Source organism: Neomonachus schauinslandi, chromosome 10 (genome assembly GCF_002201575.2).
Source record: "Neomonachus schauinslandi chromosome 10, ASM220157v2, whole genome shotgun sequence".
Classification (NCBI taxonomy): domain Eukaryota; kingdom Metazoa; phylum Chordata; class Mammalia; order Carnivora; family Phocidae; genus Neomonachus; species Neomonachus schauinslandi.
In genome coordinates this window covers 30,994,496-31,012,773 of record NC_058412.1, presented here as the reverse complement: position 1 = coordinate 31,012,773, position 18,278 = coordinate 30,994,496, and the positions used below count along the sequence as shown (strand labels likewise).

The window sequence follows — 18,278 nt, the reverse complement described above, 5'->3', positions numbered from 1 at the left end:
CTGAGTATGTGATTTTAGGGTTTAAATATATATTTTTTATACATAGTCCCTAACATAACCAAATACTTGATCTGATATTCAGCTAGAGAATCTACAATTTCTTTTGTTCTAGAAGAAAAATAGTCATTTCAGACATACTGAGAGCTAATATGTCAATCTCAAACTTGACACCTTTTTCTAAAGGAATCTAGGAATCTTCCAGGGTAATTTTAAGCTCTATTTTCACTTTACCTGCTGACTTAAGAACCTAACTTCTGAGTTAGATGCAGTCCCTTCTTTTTGAAAACGTAGACATTATAACTGGAGGTTCTTACCGTCTTTGGCATTCATTCATACAGCAAGTATGTCCTGAGCACCTACTAGGCACCAGGTGCTATTTTAGGGACTAGAATTACAACAATGAATAAAATATTGTTCTTGTCTTCAGAGAAGCAAGTTTGAGGTATAAAGACCTTAAACAATATCTAATATGTCAGGTAGAAAGTGCCCTGGAAAAAAATAAAAGAGGTAGAAAATGCCAAAGTAAACTGCTGTTATTTTTAAATAGTTGCTATTTATGTAGAGTGATCAGGGAAGGCTTCTAATAGCATGTCCTTTAAGCAGGGACAAGAAGGAAATGAAGGAGAGAGCTATGAAGCTACCTGAGGGAAGAACATTCAAGGCAGAAGAAACACCGCGTACAAAGCCCCTCAGCCAGGAGTGTGCTTAGAAGGTTTAAGAAGTGGCAGGGAAGCATGTGGCTGGAGTGGATGGGTAAGAAGGAGAGTAACAGGCAGTTAGATCCAAGAGGCTAACACTGTGTAGGACTTGATTGGCCTTTATAAGGATTTTGGCTTTTGCTTTGAGAAAGATAGGAAGCCATTGCCGGCTTTGAGGCAAAGGTGTGTGACGTCATTCCCTCCGGCCAGAGGTGCTACTATTCAACATACGCCTTTATGTGAATTAGAAAACGGTGTCCCTTTAGGCAGTTAGAGCCCCAGAATATATGTGTGGTCTGCGCAACTATACTCGGTAGCCCTAACTCCGTATTCTGCGTGGAAAATAGACTCCAGGGGAGGCAGAGTTGGAAGCAGGAAGACTAGTTAGGAGATACTCTCCAAGTGGAAGTGTCACAGACAATGTACTTCTAAGTCTGCAGTTCAAGGAAAAGATCTAAGCTAGAGAAGTTAATGTGAGTCCTCTGAATGACTTCGATTTAAAACTGTGAGATTGGATGAGATAGACTACATAGAGAAGAGGCTTTGAGCCCTGGGATACTCGAGGCTTTAGAGCTGAGAGAGATTAGGAGAATCTGACAGAGGGGAGAGAGGAGTTGCCAGTGGCGTAGGAGGAAAACTAGGAGAGTTTGGTTTCTGGAATCGGGAAATAAAGGTGCTCTAAAGGGGATTATCCAGTCAGATAGGATGGGATACATAAAGGGGATATTCAGTTGTAAAGGAGTGCTTATAGAGCTCAAGAGAGATGTGCACTGGCCTCTGGATTTGGCAATGCGGATAGCATAGGTAACTTCTTTTTTTTAGGTTGCACATCCATTGCCTTATATAATTACAGTTTGTTTATTTTTGGTGTGAACTTTTTTCTTTATTCAAGTCTAACTAATATACAGTCTTATAGTAGTTTCAGTTGTACGGTATAATTACTCAACAATCCTATACATTACTCAGTGCTCATCAAGATCAGTGTACTCTTTCTTAATCTCCATCACCTGTTTCACCCATTCCCCTGGCACCCACCTGTCTCTTTTTTTTTTCTTTGTTCATTTGTTTTTGTTTCTTAAATTTTACATATATGAGTGAACTTCTAAGAACTGTCTTACCAAATTCGAACATATAAAACATTATAGTAAACTGTGGTCACTGTGTTGTACACTACATCTCCAGAACACACTCATCTTATTACTAAGTTTGTTCCCTTCGATTTCCTTTACCCATTTGCCCCAGCTCCCCTTCTGCCCCATAGGAATGATCACTTCCCCTAAGTAGGCCTAGAAGATGCAACGTTCTCTTCATTCCCACAAAGATGCTGAATCTAGTTATGACCCTCAGACCACTGGAGAACACATGTGAAGGCCACCAGGAATTTCTTGAACCGATGGGATAGACTGGAAATTTTGATATCACGTTTATTCATTTGAATTCAGGATTATTGGAGACTTCTGTTTTATTGAGGACTGAGATTATGCAGGTTACCACGGTAAGATTAACTAAGAAAATTATCTTATACATGGAAAAGTTTACAATCCAGATGTCCCTCACGTGTTGTTTCCCAAGAATCAGGTAATTTCAGTTTTTAATTGGTATCTCCCTTTTCTGTGAATCCCAAAGCCAGATCTCACACTGTTTCTGTAGGTGGCATGACAATTCTATGCCTAGAGGAAAATGAGCTGACAGGATCTCTTCTCTATGGCCCCCCATTTTGGTCTTTTCTCACATACAGTTTTACTCCAAGGCCTCAGCTGGTGAATGTCTGCACCTTAGCTTCAGTAACAATAATGTTCAAGACTCTTGATGGGTGGTAGAATGAGGCAGGATTTTCTTAGTGTAGTGTTTGATTTTTCTCCTTATAATTTTGGTTTTAGGCCTCACTGAGTTATATCTATAGCATAGGTAACCTTGACAAGAGCTGTTTGATATAGTTGGTGAGGAGAAGCCCTGATTGCAGTGTGTGTCAGAGAGAAAAGGAAAGAAAGTGGAGACAAAGACAATGATTTAGATAACCGTTTTGAGGAGTTTTACAATAAAGGGCAGAGGAGGGAGGAGAGATAAGGCAGTAGTTTGAGGTGGTGTGCACTCAAGGGGAGAATTTGGTTTGGTTTGGTTTTTTAAGATGGTGACATTATATAAGATGTGTGTATGCTGATGGGAATGCTCCAAGGGGAATGAAGAACCGATGATGTAGAGGGAAAGAGAAGTGCTGGGATGATTTCCTTGAGGAGATTGAAGAGATTGGGATACAGTGTACAAATAGAGGGATTGACTTTAGGATCTAGTGTGGTTCTTCCTTAGTAACAGGAAGGAAGGCAAAGTAAAGGGGTATACAGATAAATGGTGGATGAGAAAGGAGTATGTAGAATCCCCCCCCCCCTTTTTAACTAATCACGAGGGAGTAATTAGACAAATCCAAGTTGTGAGAATTTCTACAAGCTGACTGGCCTGAGCTCTTCCAAAAAGACAATGTCAGGAAATAGGTGAGAGAACTGTTCGAAATTAAGGGAGTTTGAGAAAAAGAATAGCTAAATATCATTTTTAATTAGATAATCAAAAAAATCTGGGGCACCTGGGTGGCTTGGTCGGTTAAGTGTCTGCCTTTGGCTGAGGTCATGATCTCAGGGTCCTGGGATCAAGCCCAGCATCAGGCTTCCTGCTCAGCGGGGAGTCTGCTTCTCCCTCTCCCTCTGCTCCTCGCGCCCCCCCCCACTTGTACTCTCTCTCTCTCTCTCTCTCTCTCTCAAATAAATAAATAAAATCTTAAGAAAAATCTATAGAGGACATGATTGAAGCAGTTGGGAACTTTGAATATGGATTATATATTAGATGATATTATATCAATATAAAATATCTTATGAGTGATAATAGTATTATGGTTATGTAAGAATCTATCTCTGTTCTTAGAAAAGGCATGCTGAAATATTTAAGAGTGAATATGATGTCTGCAGCATACATTCAGACGGTTTAGCAATATATACATAAAATGGGGCAATATCATAGGCATATATGTGTGTAGAGAGAGAAGATGAGATGTGCATAAATGTGTCTGCGCATTAATGTATGGCAAGTGTTAACAACTGGTGAATCTAGGTAAAAGATGTTTATTTCTATAGGTTTAAATTTTTTCAAAACAAAAAGTTAGAGGTCTCTTTGCCTGGCTGGCTCAGTTGGTAGAGCAAACCACTCTTGATCTCGGAGTTATAAGTTTGAGCCCCACGTTAGGTATAGAGATTACCTTTTTTTTTTTTTTAAGATTATTTATTTATTTATTTATTTATTTATTTGACAGAGAGAGGCACAGCGAGAGAGGGAACACAGCAGGGGGAGTGGGAGAGGGAGAGGCAGGCCTCCCGCCGAGCAGGGAGCCTGATGCGGGGCTCGATCCCAGGACCCTGGGATCATGACCTCAGCGAAGGCAGACACTTAACGACTGAGCCACCCAGGCGCCCCTAGAGATTACTTTTTAAAGCAGTCCTAAAACTGACTCTCTAAAGCGTAGGTTCCATTTGTGTTTGTGTGTGTGTGTGTTCCATTATTGAGGAGCGCCTGGCTTGTTCAGTTGACAGAACACGCGACTCTTGATGTCAGGGTCATGAGTTCAAGCCCCACAGTGGGCGTGGAGCCTACTTTAAAAAAAAGAAAAAAACTGTTAGAGGAAATGATAGACTTGGTGCAACATTTCTTTTCAGAAATTGTGACTAAGTGGCTAAAACCACAGTCGATTATATTTTCTCCTTTGCTACCCAGTGTTGCAAGTATACGTGTGTGGTTCTTTTCAAAGTCTCAGTATTGTGGATTGAGATTTTAAACACAAAAAAGTTTCTTCCATTTCCCTAGATTTGTGAAAATTTATAATGAAACATGCCAGACGAAAAAAAGAAATTTAGTGAATAATGTTAAACTTTTGAATTTGTTTTTTTAAATATTAAAAAGAGTACCTAAAAAAATCTAAAATCCAACAATGAAAGATTAGTGAAATAAATTCCAGTGCATCTATATCTATACATAACCATTTAAAAACACGTTGTAGGAGAATATTTAATCTTAGAGAAATACCAGTTTTATTTTGATAAGGAAATAAAGCAAATTATAAAAGATTATATATGCTGTATAATTTTATTTATAAATGTCTGTGAAAAGAATTGATGTGAATTAGGATGACTTCTGTTTTCTACATTTCTCCAGTGAACATGTATTTATTATTATTATTTTTGTAATCAGGAAATAATGATAACTTAGGTAAATATTTCAAAAGCAGGACCTAATATTCACAAGTAAAATGAGACCCTTCGTTGTTTTCAGATTGGGTACCTAAAGTAGAATGAAATAATAGTTTGTGTGTAATGTATTTCTTTTGAAAATCCTCTATTCCAGCAGGAGTCATCATAGCATTAGTTTTTCCAGAGGATTCTTGAGTTAGTGAAGCCAGATTTAATGATTAAGAATCTAATCAGGTGTTTTTTCAGCAGTGGCAAGATAATGAAATCTAGTCAGTACTATAGAAAACAGGGAATTCTTCACATTCATTGTTACCATTTGTAAGATACTTGACAGTCCAGTTCGTGTTGTCTGTATTTGGGGGCTGTGGGGAGAATGTCAAAGTGCTGGTCCCAAGTAAATGTGTCCTTTGCAGACCTAGCAACAGTAGCGTAAGAAAAGGAGAGGCACGCCCCAAATGGAAGCCTGAAGCCAAAGTGCCCCTTCAAACCCTGCACATGACTTCTGAGAACCAAGAGAAAGTGAAAGCTCTTCTCCGGGACCTCCAAGAACAAGATGCGGATGCTGGATCTGAGTAAATCATTTTATTTGAGTAAATTCGTATATTAAGGAAGATGTATTGGCAGTGGGAAGGTCCTGTGTGTCTTTGGGAGTACTTTTCAATACTGATCCCATTGTGACAATATAATTAGTTGAAAGTGAGCTGAGAGAAATACAAGAATAACTATTCAACATCAGTTTTAGAGTAAGTTTGTTTTGCAATATCTGCAAGCAGTACAGATTGGCTTTTTAGCTTTTTTTCCGAAGACAGCACTGAAACGGATTCAGTAATTGCTTTATTGACAGCCTTCCAAATAAAACCTTGGAGTGTACAGTAGCAGTATTGTTGTAAGAGTAAATATTGACTTGATGAGATGAAGTCTTAGGGGTACACTTTCTCATAACCATCTGCCTAAGAGAAACAACTTTTACTGTTCTGCTTTGTGATTTCAGTCAAAGAAGTCAATTCATTGCATTTGCCACAATTAATGGGTGGTCAATCATGAACAGCTCCATTTCCATCTTATCTACAAATCTCTTTATCTGCCTTAGATTTAGGAAAGGTGGTTATGCAGCAAAGCAAAAAATGAGGGATGGTTTTTATGAATGAGGAGAGAGGATAGCCAGGGCTTCTGTGGTTAAGAATATAGGCTCTGGGGTCAGACTGCCTTTGTTAAAATCTCTAGTTGCTCTTTACTGTATAACCTTTGGCAATTACTAATCTTCTCTAAGTTTTAGTTGATCATCTGAAAAATGGAGATTCCAGTAGTATCTGGTTAAGGGTTAGTGGGAAGACTTTTAAAGAGATAGAACATATAAAACACTTAACATAGTACCTGGCATGTAATAAATGCCGGATAAATATTAATTGCCAAGATATAAATGAATAGATCAATAAAAGTTTAAATCAGTAACTGAAGAATGGTTAGCATCCTATGTCCTCTGGCTCCTTGAACTAAATTCTTAGACTCTTGCTAAATTTTTCTTGGAAGTGCATGGAAATTAGTATCTAATATATGAAAATGTTACCTTTGTCAGAAGAGGCACTTCTGGGGAGGAGGAAGATGACGAGCCTGAGTGTGATGATGAGCAGTACTGGTCTGCTGGACGAGAAGCTTCCCTTGTTCCTGACTGTGACCCTTTGGAATATGCTGGCTCAGGCCCAGTGGAGCCTCATAGTCCAGAATTTACAGTCTCAACGTTTGCAGTGCAGAAACTTTCCAGGTGATTGCTTCCAACATTTACGGGAGTTAGGGGAGATCATACTGTAAACCCAACTACGCCTCCTTGAGTACTTTCCTCTTGTGTGGGTTGCAGCGGTGCGTGATATATGTCCAATATCCTGTCTTTCAGAACAAGGTGATTAGGGAGTATTACCAGAGAAACTTTTTCAAAATACAGATCCTGCCTATATATGGTTATAACTTCACATAAACATACATAAGTGAATTTCACTTTTGTGATTTGATACTACTTAATATTTTTTGTCACGTTTCACACTCGGTAGGTATGGCTTCAACACTGAACACTGTCAGGCAGCCCTGAGGATTTGTGATGGAGATGTGGGGGCTTCACTAGAACATCTGCTCACACAGTGTTTTTCAGAGACATTTGGGGAGAAGATGAAGATCTCTGAGGCAGTTGCCCATGTAAGCTTGGATGAGTGTGTGGAACAGCGGCAGGAAGAGGCATTTGCTCTCAAGTCCATCTGTGGAGAGAAATTCATAGAAAGAATTCAGAACCGAGTCTGGACCATTGGATTAGAACTGGAGTATTTGACGAGTAAATTCTGCAAATCCAAGCAAAAGGAAAGTACCAAAAATGCACAGGACACTACACTTGAAATCTGTAAATTTTACCTCAAAGGAAATTGCAAATTTGGATCAAGATGCAAATTCAAACATGAAGTGCCCCCAAATCAAATTGTCGGAAGAGCAGAAAGAATTGTAGATGATTCTCATCTTAATGTCCATGAAGATGCCTCTTTTTTATATGAACTTGAAATTCGATTTTCTAAAGACCACAAATACCCTTACCAAGCTCCGCTTGTGGCATTTTATTCCACCAATGAGAATCTACCTCTGGCTTGTCGTTTACATATTTCTGAGTTCCTTTATGGCAAGGCCTTGACATTTGCAGAAACTTCAGAACCTGTTGTATATTCTTTGATAACCCTCTTAGAGGAAGAATCAGAAATAGTCAACTTACTGACAAATACCCATCACAAGTACAGTGTCCCTCCTGTGAACTTTCTGCCAGTATCCTCTGGGACCAGAATAAATAATCCTGTCTGTCGTAAACCAGTGATTCCAAGTAATTCTTTTGCTTCAAATCAAATTCCTGAAGGTATGTAAGGCCTTGATTGTGTGGAGGGCTTTGTGGAGGGGGTGTTCAGAATGGTGGATTGAGGAAGTCAGCGTTTCCAAGGGCTGCCCTCGGATCTCCTGGTGATCTTAGGCAAATCATTCTCCTCAGTCCATGGACAAAAGGGAATGAGAAGCCCCTGAACTGTGGCCTGACTTTAAGTCCCAGTTTTGGCATCATGATTGGGCTCTCTGCATTGAAAGTTTGTAGCGATGTATAAGTTTATTCAAGCAGTTGGGGCCTGGAAGAACCTTAAAGCATCTTCCTAGAAAAACTGTTGTGTTGAATTCATTTCGTTTCACAGGTTTACTTCTGATGCTTTACACAGAATTACTTTCAAATGAGTTTTTAGAGATATTTCTCTTTCTATAGTACACTAGACCCCCAAAGTTCATTAGCATAGGGCTACCTTTATGAATCCCTAAATCCTCAAAGAAATGTTGGTGCAAGTTTCTGGCTGTATCGAAATCCAGATTTGCTATACAGATTCTTACACCACAATTAAACTCCTTGTTCAAAAGTTCATCAAAGAATTCTCTCTGTTGCCATCTTTCTTTGAGAGAAACAAGTTTTTATTATTTCACAAGAGTTCTTAGGTAAACATCAAAAAGTAGAGAACAATGAAATTGCATTGAGATGGGGATATCCCGGTGGACGGTTGGGTAGGTTCACTCACTAGGCCACTTGCTCCCAAACAGCAGTTTCTAACGTGTGGGATTCAAATATATTCCTTGAGAAATGACAAATTGTGTGGCCTGGACTTTTTTTTTTTTTTTAAGATTTTATTTATTTATTTGACAGAGAGAGACACAACAAAAGAGGGACCACAAGCAAAGGCAGTGGGAGAGGGAGAAGCAGGCTTCCTGCCGAGCAGGGAGCCCGATGTGGGACTCCATCCCAGGACCCTGGGATCATGACCTGAGCCGAAGGCAGACGCTTAATGACTGAGCCGCTCAGGCGCCCTGGCCTGGACTTTTTTAAGTAACAGCTTTATTGAGATAAAATTTACATACCATAAAATTCACCCTTAATTTTAAAGTGTACAGTTCAGTGGGTTTTTAGTATATTCACAGATTTGTGCAACCGTGACCACTATCTAATTCCAGAACATTTTTATCAACCCTAAAAGAAACCCCATACTTAGTAGCGGTGAGTCCTTTTTTCTCCCTTCCCTCAACCCCTGACAACCATGAATCTACATTCCGTCTCTATGCATTTGCCTATTCTGTACACTTTATAGAAATGGAATCATACAATATGTGGCTTTTGTGATTGGCTTCTTTCACTTCGCATCATGTTTTCAAGGTTCATTCATATTGTAGGATGTATCAATACTTCATTTTATTGCTGAATAATATTCCATTATATGAACGTGCCGTATTTTGTTTATTGATTTATCATTTGATAGATATCTGGGTGGTTTTATGTCATGAGATTTTAGGAACACTTGCAAATAGTTGAAACTTTCAGTTAATTCCTTGAATGTAAAGAGTCTATGGAATTAACAAGGCGTGCCATGATTTTTTTCTTCCTTGTTTTTAATTTGGTTTAGCAATAGCCACTTGTACTTGATGAAAGTTTATTTGAAGATGTATTTTAAGTTCTTTAGCAGAAGTAGTTGTTTGAAATGAATGAACCTGCTTTATTCAAGCTTTTAACTTTTTCTCCATCTTACGATTTTGTTGTTGTTGTTACTTTATTAGATAGTGATTTTCCCCCTTTGCTAAAGAAAGGGCTCCATATCGAAAATGTTTCCTTTTATCCCCTTCAAGTTGAAAAAGAATCAGAACCTGAGGAGGAGACAGATGAGGATGAAGGTCCTGCACCAGTTATAGTGGAGAATGAAAGCTATGTGAACCTTAAGAAAAAGATTTCCAAAAGATATGACTGGCAGGCAAAATCAGTACATGCTGAAAATGCTAAAATCTGCAAGCAGTTCCGAATAAAACAGGTAGGGTATTCTGAGAGAATGGCTAGCATTGCCTCCCTAATGTACGGGTGAACGGATTAGGAATTAGGAAGCCTGGGCTACCTTCCCTAGTTTACTTTTGGTTCTCTTTAACTCTGAGTGGTCAAATTTTCTGCATGCCACAGCAAACTTGGGTGCATGTTGTAGATAGTTTTGGAAAATCCAATGGCTGGTGAAAATGAAACACGTGCATATATATCAAATATTCTCAGAATCGTGGCTTTCGTACTCTGCTAGACAATCTGATAAGTGAAATGAAAATTAAAACTGACTTACATTAGAAAAAAATAGTGTAGAAAGGAGAAGGATAAGGAGGGACCCTTACCCCATTTCAGAGAATCACAGGATAAATAACTTACCCAAGGTCACATAGCTAGTAGGTGGCAACAGGGATTCAAGTTAATTCTCTGTTCCTAAAGTCCATGCTGTTTTTATCCCATTCACAAGAAGATTATTTTAAAAGAACCTATGAGTGAACATTTAGGGCAGAGTTGGGTGTAGAACAAAAGGTTGCTTAACCATTTTGGGGATTGGATTAGGGATGTGTCTAACAGCTCTTCTAATTGTGAAGTTCAGATTCTGATTTTTGACACAGTATAACACTATCGCATATTAGAGTGCAATACCTGTAGAATGTCAAAGTGAATAGAAATTGACACCATAATTAAATAGTAAGATGGTAGAAACAAAAAATTCCACATTCAATTTGATCAGTTTGTGTTCAGAGGTAATAAATTTATATGATAAAATAATATGCAGAAAAATGATGTGTTAGTATAAATTTCTTATTCAAAAATACATCTTTAACAATGAATCATGGAATACTACATCAAAAACTAATGATGTAATGTATGGTGACTAACATAATAAAATTTAAAAAAATAAGAAATATACCTTGGATACTTTTCTAAAAAAAAAAAACCCAAAAAATACCTCCTTAGTTTTAGCATATACTACAATGTTTATTGGCCATTGGATGTCGGACTGAGTTACATATATGATGCCTGGCCAAAAAGAACCCTTTCATGAGTGCTCTTACTGTTACTGACTTTAGTAAAAATCTGATACGGTATAGAACTACACTGTCCAATGTGGTAGCCCCTAGCCACATGTGGCTATTTACATTTAAATGAATTAAACTTAAATAAAATTAAAATTCAGTTCCTCAGTAGCACTGGCCACATTTCAAGTACTCACTAGCCATATGTAGCCAGAGGTTGTTACATTGGTCAATGCTAAAAAACATTTCCATTAACGTGGAAAGTTCTGTTGGATAGTGCTGATGCAGAGACTCCTGCTAGGAAGAGCTAGATGGTGCTAAGCAGGACGGCTCATTTCTCTCATAAGATCTTGCAGTTTATTCAGATGTAGGAAAACCATAAAGATTTCACAGCTCATTCTGGCTGATTCTCTGAGCATCCTTCTGACTGAAGTCATCAGCATCCAATCCTAACAAATCTACAATTTCTATCTCTGAGCAAATTGTTAAAGAAAGAGCAGAAAGGGTGGGTCAAGCTATCGGATTCAACACTCAGAGCTTTGTGAAAGATGATTGAAAGTACCTAACTGATACCTTATCTTTTATGTTATTAGGCTTCCAGACAGTTCCAGTCAATTCTGCAAGAAAGACAATCACTCCCTGCTTGGGAAGAAAGAGAAACCATTCTTAAGTTGTTGAGTGAGCACCAAGTGCTTGTTATAAGTGGTATGACTGGGTAAGAATGCAATTTATTTGTAATGCAGCTTTCATCCATGAATATGGTATGTACCCTGGTTACCATAACCAGTTCTACTTGTAAAAAACCAGTAGCTATTATTATTTGTGGTTTTTCTGGTCAGATACGAAATAATATTTCACAGAACATAATATTGTGTATCTGCAGCCAATAGACCTAAATTACAAAAAAAAACAAAAACAAAACTCAGAAATCCACCCAGGAATTTACAGACATTGTACTCCTCTGCCATGAGACAGTATTTTTTAAAGATTTTATTTATTTGACAGAGAGAGACACAGTGAGAGAGGGAACACAAGCAGGAGGAGTGGGAGAGGGAAGGAGAAGCAGGCTTCCTGCCGAGCAGGGAGCCCGATGTGGGGCTCGATCCCAGGACCCTGGGACCATGACCTGAGCCGAAAGCAGATGCTTAACGACTGAGCCACCCAGGGGCCCCTGCCTTGAGACAATTTTAAGGCAAAAGGTCTAACTGAATACTTTTTTTTGGTAAGACTTTTTTTTTTTAAATATTTATTTGAGAGAGAGAAAGCATGTGAGCACACAGTAGGAGGGGCAGAGGGGGAGGAGAGAACATCTTAAACCCAGAGCCCAACATGGGGCTCGATCTCACAATCCTGAGATAAGTACCTGAACTGAAACCAAGAGTCAGACACTTAACTGACTACACCACCCAGGTGCCCCTTACTGAACGCTTTTAACAGGCCCATTTTTTTATGTAAAGGATAGTTCCAGAACATACATAAATTTATTTATTTATTTTAAAAGATTGGGACACCTGGGTGGCTCAGTCAAACATCTGCCTTTGGCTCAGGTCATTAGCCTGCTTCTCCCTCAGCCTGCTGCTCCCCCTGCTTGTGTGCTCTCTCTCTCTGACAAATAAGTAAAATCTTAAAAAAAAAAAAAGATTTATTTGGGAGAGAGAGAGAGCACATGTGTGCATGCAAGCTGGGGGAGGGGCAGAGGGAGAGTGAGAGAGAATTCTCAAGCTGATGCCTCCCCACTGAGCATGGAGCCCGATGGGGGGCCTCAATCCCAGGACCCTGAGATCATGACCTGAGCTGAAATCAAGAGCCAGCTGTTTAACCAGCTGAGCCACTCAGGCACCCCTCCAGAACATTTAACTTGGACATTTTCCTCTTCTAAATTTATTCTGATTTCCTTACAGCTTTTATTTGTTCTTTTAAGAACAACTTAGGGCATATTATCTTTCCTGTTTCACACTTTTCATATGTTATCCAAACTTATTTAACAAGGACAGGTTCTAGGCTTAATTTAGTTCTATATTCAAAGTTATTCAACCTAATAATTATATTTGTGCCCAGACTCACTGATACAGTAGTAATTGGAGATCTTCCAGTTTCTTATCTTTTTCACTTCAGTCCACTTATAGCCAAATCAGTAAGATAATACATAAAATCATAAAAGAATACTCCCATTTCTTTAGGATTCAAATACAGAGTTCATATTCCTAGAGGTATTTACAGAACTTGATCTAATGTCTGCTCAATTGTCCCAATTTTATAAATGATACTAAACTATTATATGAGTGTCCTGTTACTCCAAGTGCAAATTCCTAGCAGTTATGAGCTATAGGTAACAAGTCAGTAGGTCAGTTTAGAAGATAAAGGAAGCTGAACAAGTTTTATTATAATTGGCTTTCTCACTTCCCTCATTGCACATGGTTCCTTTTTTTTGTTAACTAGCACTTGAAAACTCTCATTTTAGGACTTATTTGTTTTGACATACAGATGTGGGAAAACCACACAGATTCCTCAGTTTATTCTGGATGATTCTCTGAATGGACCACCTGAGAAAGTGGCTAACATCATCTGTACCCAACCCCGACGAATCTCAGCAATATCTGTTGCTGAACGTGTTGCTAAAGAAAGGACAGAAAGAGTGGGTCTGACTGTGGGGTACCAGATCCGGCTAGAAAGTGTCAAGGTTTGTATACTCTGCTTATTTCCTGGTAACAGAAATTTTGTTTTTCAAGTATAAAGAGTTCTTGGATTCTAGCGACTCATGGGCAAGTTGGGATGCATACTTCAGTACGGCTGAAGACCTTTTAGAAATATTTTGGTATAAGAATTCTTATTTGGGTATACTTCATTTCCTCTATAAAGACCTTTTATTCTTCATTGGCAGAAATGATCTAGTAAGTGCTGTTTTACTCTTAAACCTGGGACTCAATCCATTTAACCAAATAAGGAATGGACAAATGCAGAATTGAGTTCATCACTCGCTATTGTTTTTATGTTTTATAATAATTTTTTAATGCTTTTTATGAGTCTTAAACTTAAAATTTTGATATGAAGTAGAAAAGCTTTTACCGTTGTTGCCCGCAAGAAGCTATGCATTTAGTGTGGTTTCATATTAAATGCAACTGCTGATATTTTCAAGATTCTTTGTCCCTATCCGTTCAAAATGGCTTTGCCATATTGGCTTTGAAAGTGTTTCCTTTTTGCAAAAATTCCATGAATGCTTTCTGTGCCCTTTTCTGTGTAAGTCCTCAGCCACCAGACTGTTATACTGCACCACAGGCGTGCTGCTGAGAAGGCTGGAAGGAGACACAGCTCTCCAAGGAGTCACCCATATCATTGTTGATGAAGTTCATGAGAGGACAGAAGAAAGGTAAACCAAAGATTTTCTAAAAAATAGCCACACACATAAAATGAAGGCATGGCTGAAATAATTTTGTTCTGTTTCCAGTTCGGTTTCATAGAACTAGAGAGGAAGGCCACAGAGAAGGCCCAAGTTAGAGAAGAGGAACTGCTTTCCTGATCTATGGGGTCTAGAATACTCGGAATGCTAGGAGGGCACATGTTCATCACTAGAAGAGTCATCCTGTTAGATGGACATCTTCTACCAGGAGATATTTAACACCCTCCTGGGCCTCATGCTGAGCTGGGCACTGTACTTAGTAGGAATAACAGGTGTAACCAGTGCTGTAGTTGATAGATGGGTCAGTATGTGCTTCCTTCTTTGTTCATTTGGTCAGTCATTCAGTCCTGACAGCCATTCATACATTTATTGAGACTGTCTTAAGTGCCACATGATCTGTTAATTGCTGGGGATACTATAGGAAACAGGCATATGTAGTTCTCCTTTTTCTCATGGTCTGGTAGGAAAAACAAATGAACAAATAAATAAAGACTTACGAATTGGAGTAAGTACTCCGAAGGAATAAATAGGATGCTGTGTTCTGGGGAGAGGGATCCATGAGATGGTCAGAGCTGATATCTCTCAAGAGATGATGATTAAATTAAAATCTGAAGTATGAGAAGGCATCCCATGTGACAGGTGGAGGCAAGGCCAGCATTCGCAGACTGCAGTGGGAAAGGGCATCATGAGCCCAGAAAGTGGAGGAAGGCCTGTGCAGCTGGTTGTAATAAACAAGGGGAAAAGTGGCAGGTAGAAAAGGCAGGAGCCAGATCTTCCAGGGCCTTGTATACCCTGGACAATAAAACATTTAGAATTTATTTTAATGGAATTAGAAGTCATTAAAGGTTGGGATATAAAATCAAAATCTTCAATATTTTAAAAGGAAGGACCAAGTAAATAGATGGCATTAATCATAGTTTGTCATAGTTTGTGGATCATTTTCTAGAACAACGACGACAACAAAAAACTAATGGGGAAAAAAAAGACAATCCTGTAAAAAATTTGAGCCTTTCCCAAAAAGGACTATACTATTATAAATATTTTGAGAACAAACAAAGTCTAAAGTTGGCAGACAGAGAAGCAGAAAATAGCTAATAGCAAAATTTTAAAAAGGAAAAAAACAAACATGAAAAGAGTCTCCAACTATTGCTGATAAAAAGTTTTTAAACTCTGAACAGGGAAGACATATGACTAGAAGACTATCTGTTCAAAGAAATAAATACATTGATGCACTAGTAAATAGGAAGTATGAAGTAATTAGAAACTAAAGAAAAGCAGACTTGCATATAAAAAGAATAGATCAAAATAAAAAGAAATAATTCCTAGAACACAACAATAGTAAACTTTAATTTTTTTAAAGGTTTTATTTATTTATTTGACACAGAGAGAGAGAAAGAGAGCGAGAGAGAAGCAGGGGGAGGGGCAGGCAGAGGAAGAAACAGACTCCCCCCTGAGCAGGGAGCCTAACTCAGAACTTGATCCCAGGACCCTGGGATCATAACCTGAGCTGAAGGCAGACGCTTAACCGACTGAGCCACCCAGTCCCCCCCCTTTTTTTTTTTTTTAAGATTTTATTTATTTGTCAGAGAGAGAGCACACAAGCAGGGGGAGCGGCAGGCAGAGGGAGAAGCAGGCTCCCTATTGAGCAGGGAGCCTGCCACGGAACTCAATCCCAGGACCCTGGGATCAACTTTTCATGTATTTTGAGCAATGAATGTAAGACTTATGTAAAAAAAAAAACTATAAATCTCATAAAAAGATGTGTCATGATCTTAGATGTGAAGACTTAAAATTAAAACGATATCCCCCAAATAAACTAAAATCAGTGTAGTACCAATCAAAATACTAACAGGATCTATCATTGCATTTGGTAATTCTACTTCTTGATATCTACATGTACATAATGAAGAATATACAAAGATTTTCATGACTGCATTGTTTATAATAGTAAAACAATGGAAAGTACTTAAATGTCCATCAACCAAAAAGTGGTTAACTACTACAAAATCACCCATTCTATGGAATAACGTGAGACAGATAAAAGGAATAAAGTAGAGCTTTAGATACTGACATGAAAACATCTCTAAGATGTAGTGAAAAAAACCCAAGTTGTAGAATAATATGTGCTATAGAAAAGCAGTATCCTCACTGGTCTCCCTGCTTCAGCCCGTCCCCTTGCAATCTATTCTCAATAGAGCAGACCAACAGTTCTATTCAAATATAAATCTTACTGTGCCATTCTTCTGCTCATCATCCTCTGATGACTTATTAAAGTCCTCACCAACAAGTTAGGCCCTACGTGACATGATCTGCATCACCACTGCTCATCTCCTGCTGCTCTCCCCTTATTCAGTCGCTCTAGCCACGCTGTCCTTGAAGTATGTACCTCGGGTCCTTTGCACATGTTATTAATCTGCCAGTTGGGGCGCCTGGGTGGCTCAGTCATTAAGCATCTGCCTTCGGCTCAGGTCGTGATCCCAGGGTCCTGGGATCGAGCCCTGCATCGGGCTCCCTGCTCAGTGGGAAGCCTGCTTCTCCCTCTCCCGCTCCCCCTGCTTGTGTTCCCTCTCTCACTGCCTATCTCTGTCAAATAAATAAATAAAATAAAATCTTAAAAAAAAAAAAAATCTGCCAGTTATGGGATTCTCCCACACATTCACAGTAGCTCCCTCACTTCCTTCAAGTCTTTACGCAAAGATACCTTTTCATCTAGGCCTGCCCTGGATGAAAAATAAATAAATAAATAAATAAATAAATAATATTTATTAATATTAATAAATAGAATCTTTAAAAAAATACATCAAAAGTAAATTCATTTTTATGTATTGAATTTGTTTGATCTTCAGGTGTTTCTTTTATTTCCTTTAGTGACTTCTTGCTGCTAGTCTTGAAGGACATAGTGTTGCAGAGACCAACTCTTCAAGTTATTCTAATGAGTGCAACTTTAAATGCTGAGCTCTTTTCAGAATATTTCAGTTCCTGCCCAGTTATTACTATACCAGGTGATTAAAACACATCCTTAAATATGCATTGTTCTGATAAGCAAATATAATTATTTTTAAAGTTCATTTGAGATATAAAATAACAGGTATTTATATCTTTTCTGGAGAAGTGATTCGTTTATAACAAATAAAATTATGACCATATAATGAAATAAATAAAGAAGTAACATTATATCCATTTGCTAAGAGATTTCAGTTTTATATGTGCTCTTTTAAAAAGTCTAGGTTATTAGGATTTCTAGCATTCCATTGTGTTTAACATCAAAGTGTGAGTTAATAATGGTAATCTGTCATAAAGAGGGAAGTTGTCTCTGTGTATAAGCATATTGGTTCATTGCTGGATGCAGCTAACTTTCTGGGTGTTGGTCTACTCTGGGAGAAAGTGAAGTTGAATAGTCTATGTCTTCTGGTGTTTTCACAATCTCATTGTGGGATTAATTTATCACCTTAGGCTTTGCTCTATCCTTTCTGCGGTTGGTTGCCAAAGGAATGATTTGGGGACAATTTTGACGAATAATCGCACTATTTCTTTTAGTTGTTGAATGGTTCAAAGTTCCCTGAGGCAGAGAAGGGGAGGGTGAGAAAAGTGTAACAGGTTTAAAAAAAAGAGAGAGGTTTAAAAAAAGTGTTATAAACGAGCATCTCTCCACCTATGCACTTCTGGGTTTTTTTACAAGCTGGAATCTATATCCCTTCTAATTTCAATCATCAGAAGCTTTTGTTTTTCTTTTTTTTTTTTTGTAAGATTTTATTTATTTATTTGACAGAGAGAGAGACAGCAAGAGAGGGAACACAAGTAGGGGGAGTGGGAGAGGGAGAAGCAGGCTTCCCGCAGAGCAGGGAGCCTGATGCAGAGCTCGATCCCAGGACCTTGGGATCATGACCTGAGCTGAAGGCAGACACTTAACCAGCTTAGCCACCCAGGCGCCCAACCTTTTGTTTTTCTTTTTTGATATTTTTAAGACCACAGAACAAACCATCCTTTATTGTGCCAGGCTTTGTTTTAAGAGAATTTTACATATGCCAACTATTTATTTCAAGATAGTTGAACAGGTATTCTGAGGCTTTTCTTTTTTATTTT

The 18,278-nt window shown here is 38.4% G+C and overlaps 1 protein-coding gene across 8 annotated transcripts in view; it reads left to right on the top strand.

The window, feature by feature from the left end:
- The window catches only part of DHX57 (DExH-box helicase 57), a 54,440-nt gene that overhangs the window by 8,475 nt on the left and 27,687 nt on the right, over window positions 1-18,278 (top strand). For all 8 annotated transcript variants that reach the window (XM_021697475.1, XM_021697479.1, XM_021697481.1 and 5 more), the window contains 8 exons: window positions 5,341-5,499; window positions 6,504-6,689; window positions 6,973-7,811; window positions 9,602-9,780; window positions 11,392-11,513; window positions 13,283-13,478; window positions 14,041-14,165; window positions 17,064-17,197. In XM_021697475.1, coding sequence (XP_021553150.1) covers window positions 5,341-5,499; window positions 6,504-6,689; window positions 6,973-7,811; window positions 9,602-9,780; window positions 11,392-11,513; window positions 13,283-13,478; window positions 14,041-14,165; window positions 17,064-17,197 — 1,940 coding nt within the window. The remainder of the gene's footprint in view (window positions 1-5,340; window positions 5,500-6,503; window positions 6,690-6,972; window positions 7,812-9,601; window positions 9,781-11,391; window positions 11,514-13,282; window positions 13,479-14,040; window positions 14,166-17,063; window positions 17,198-18,278) is intronic.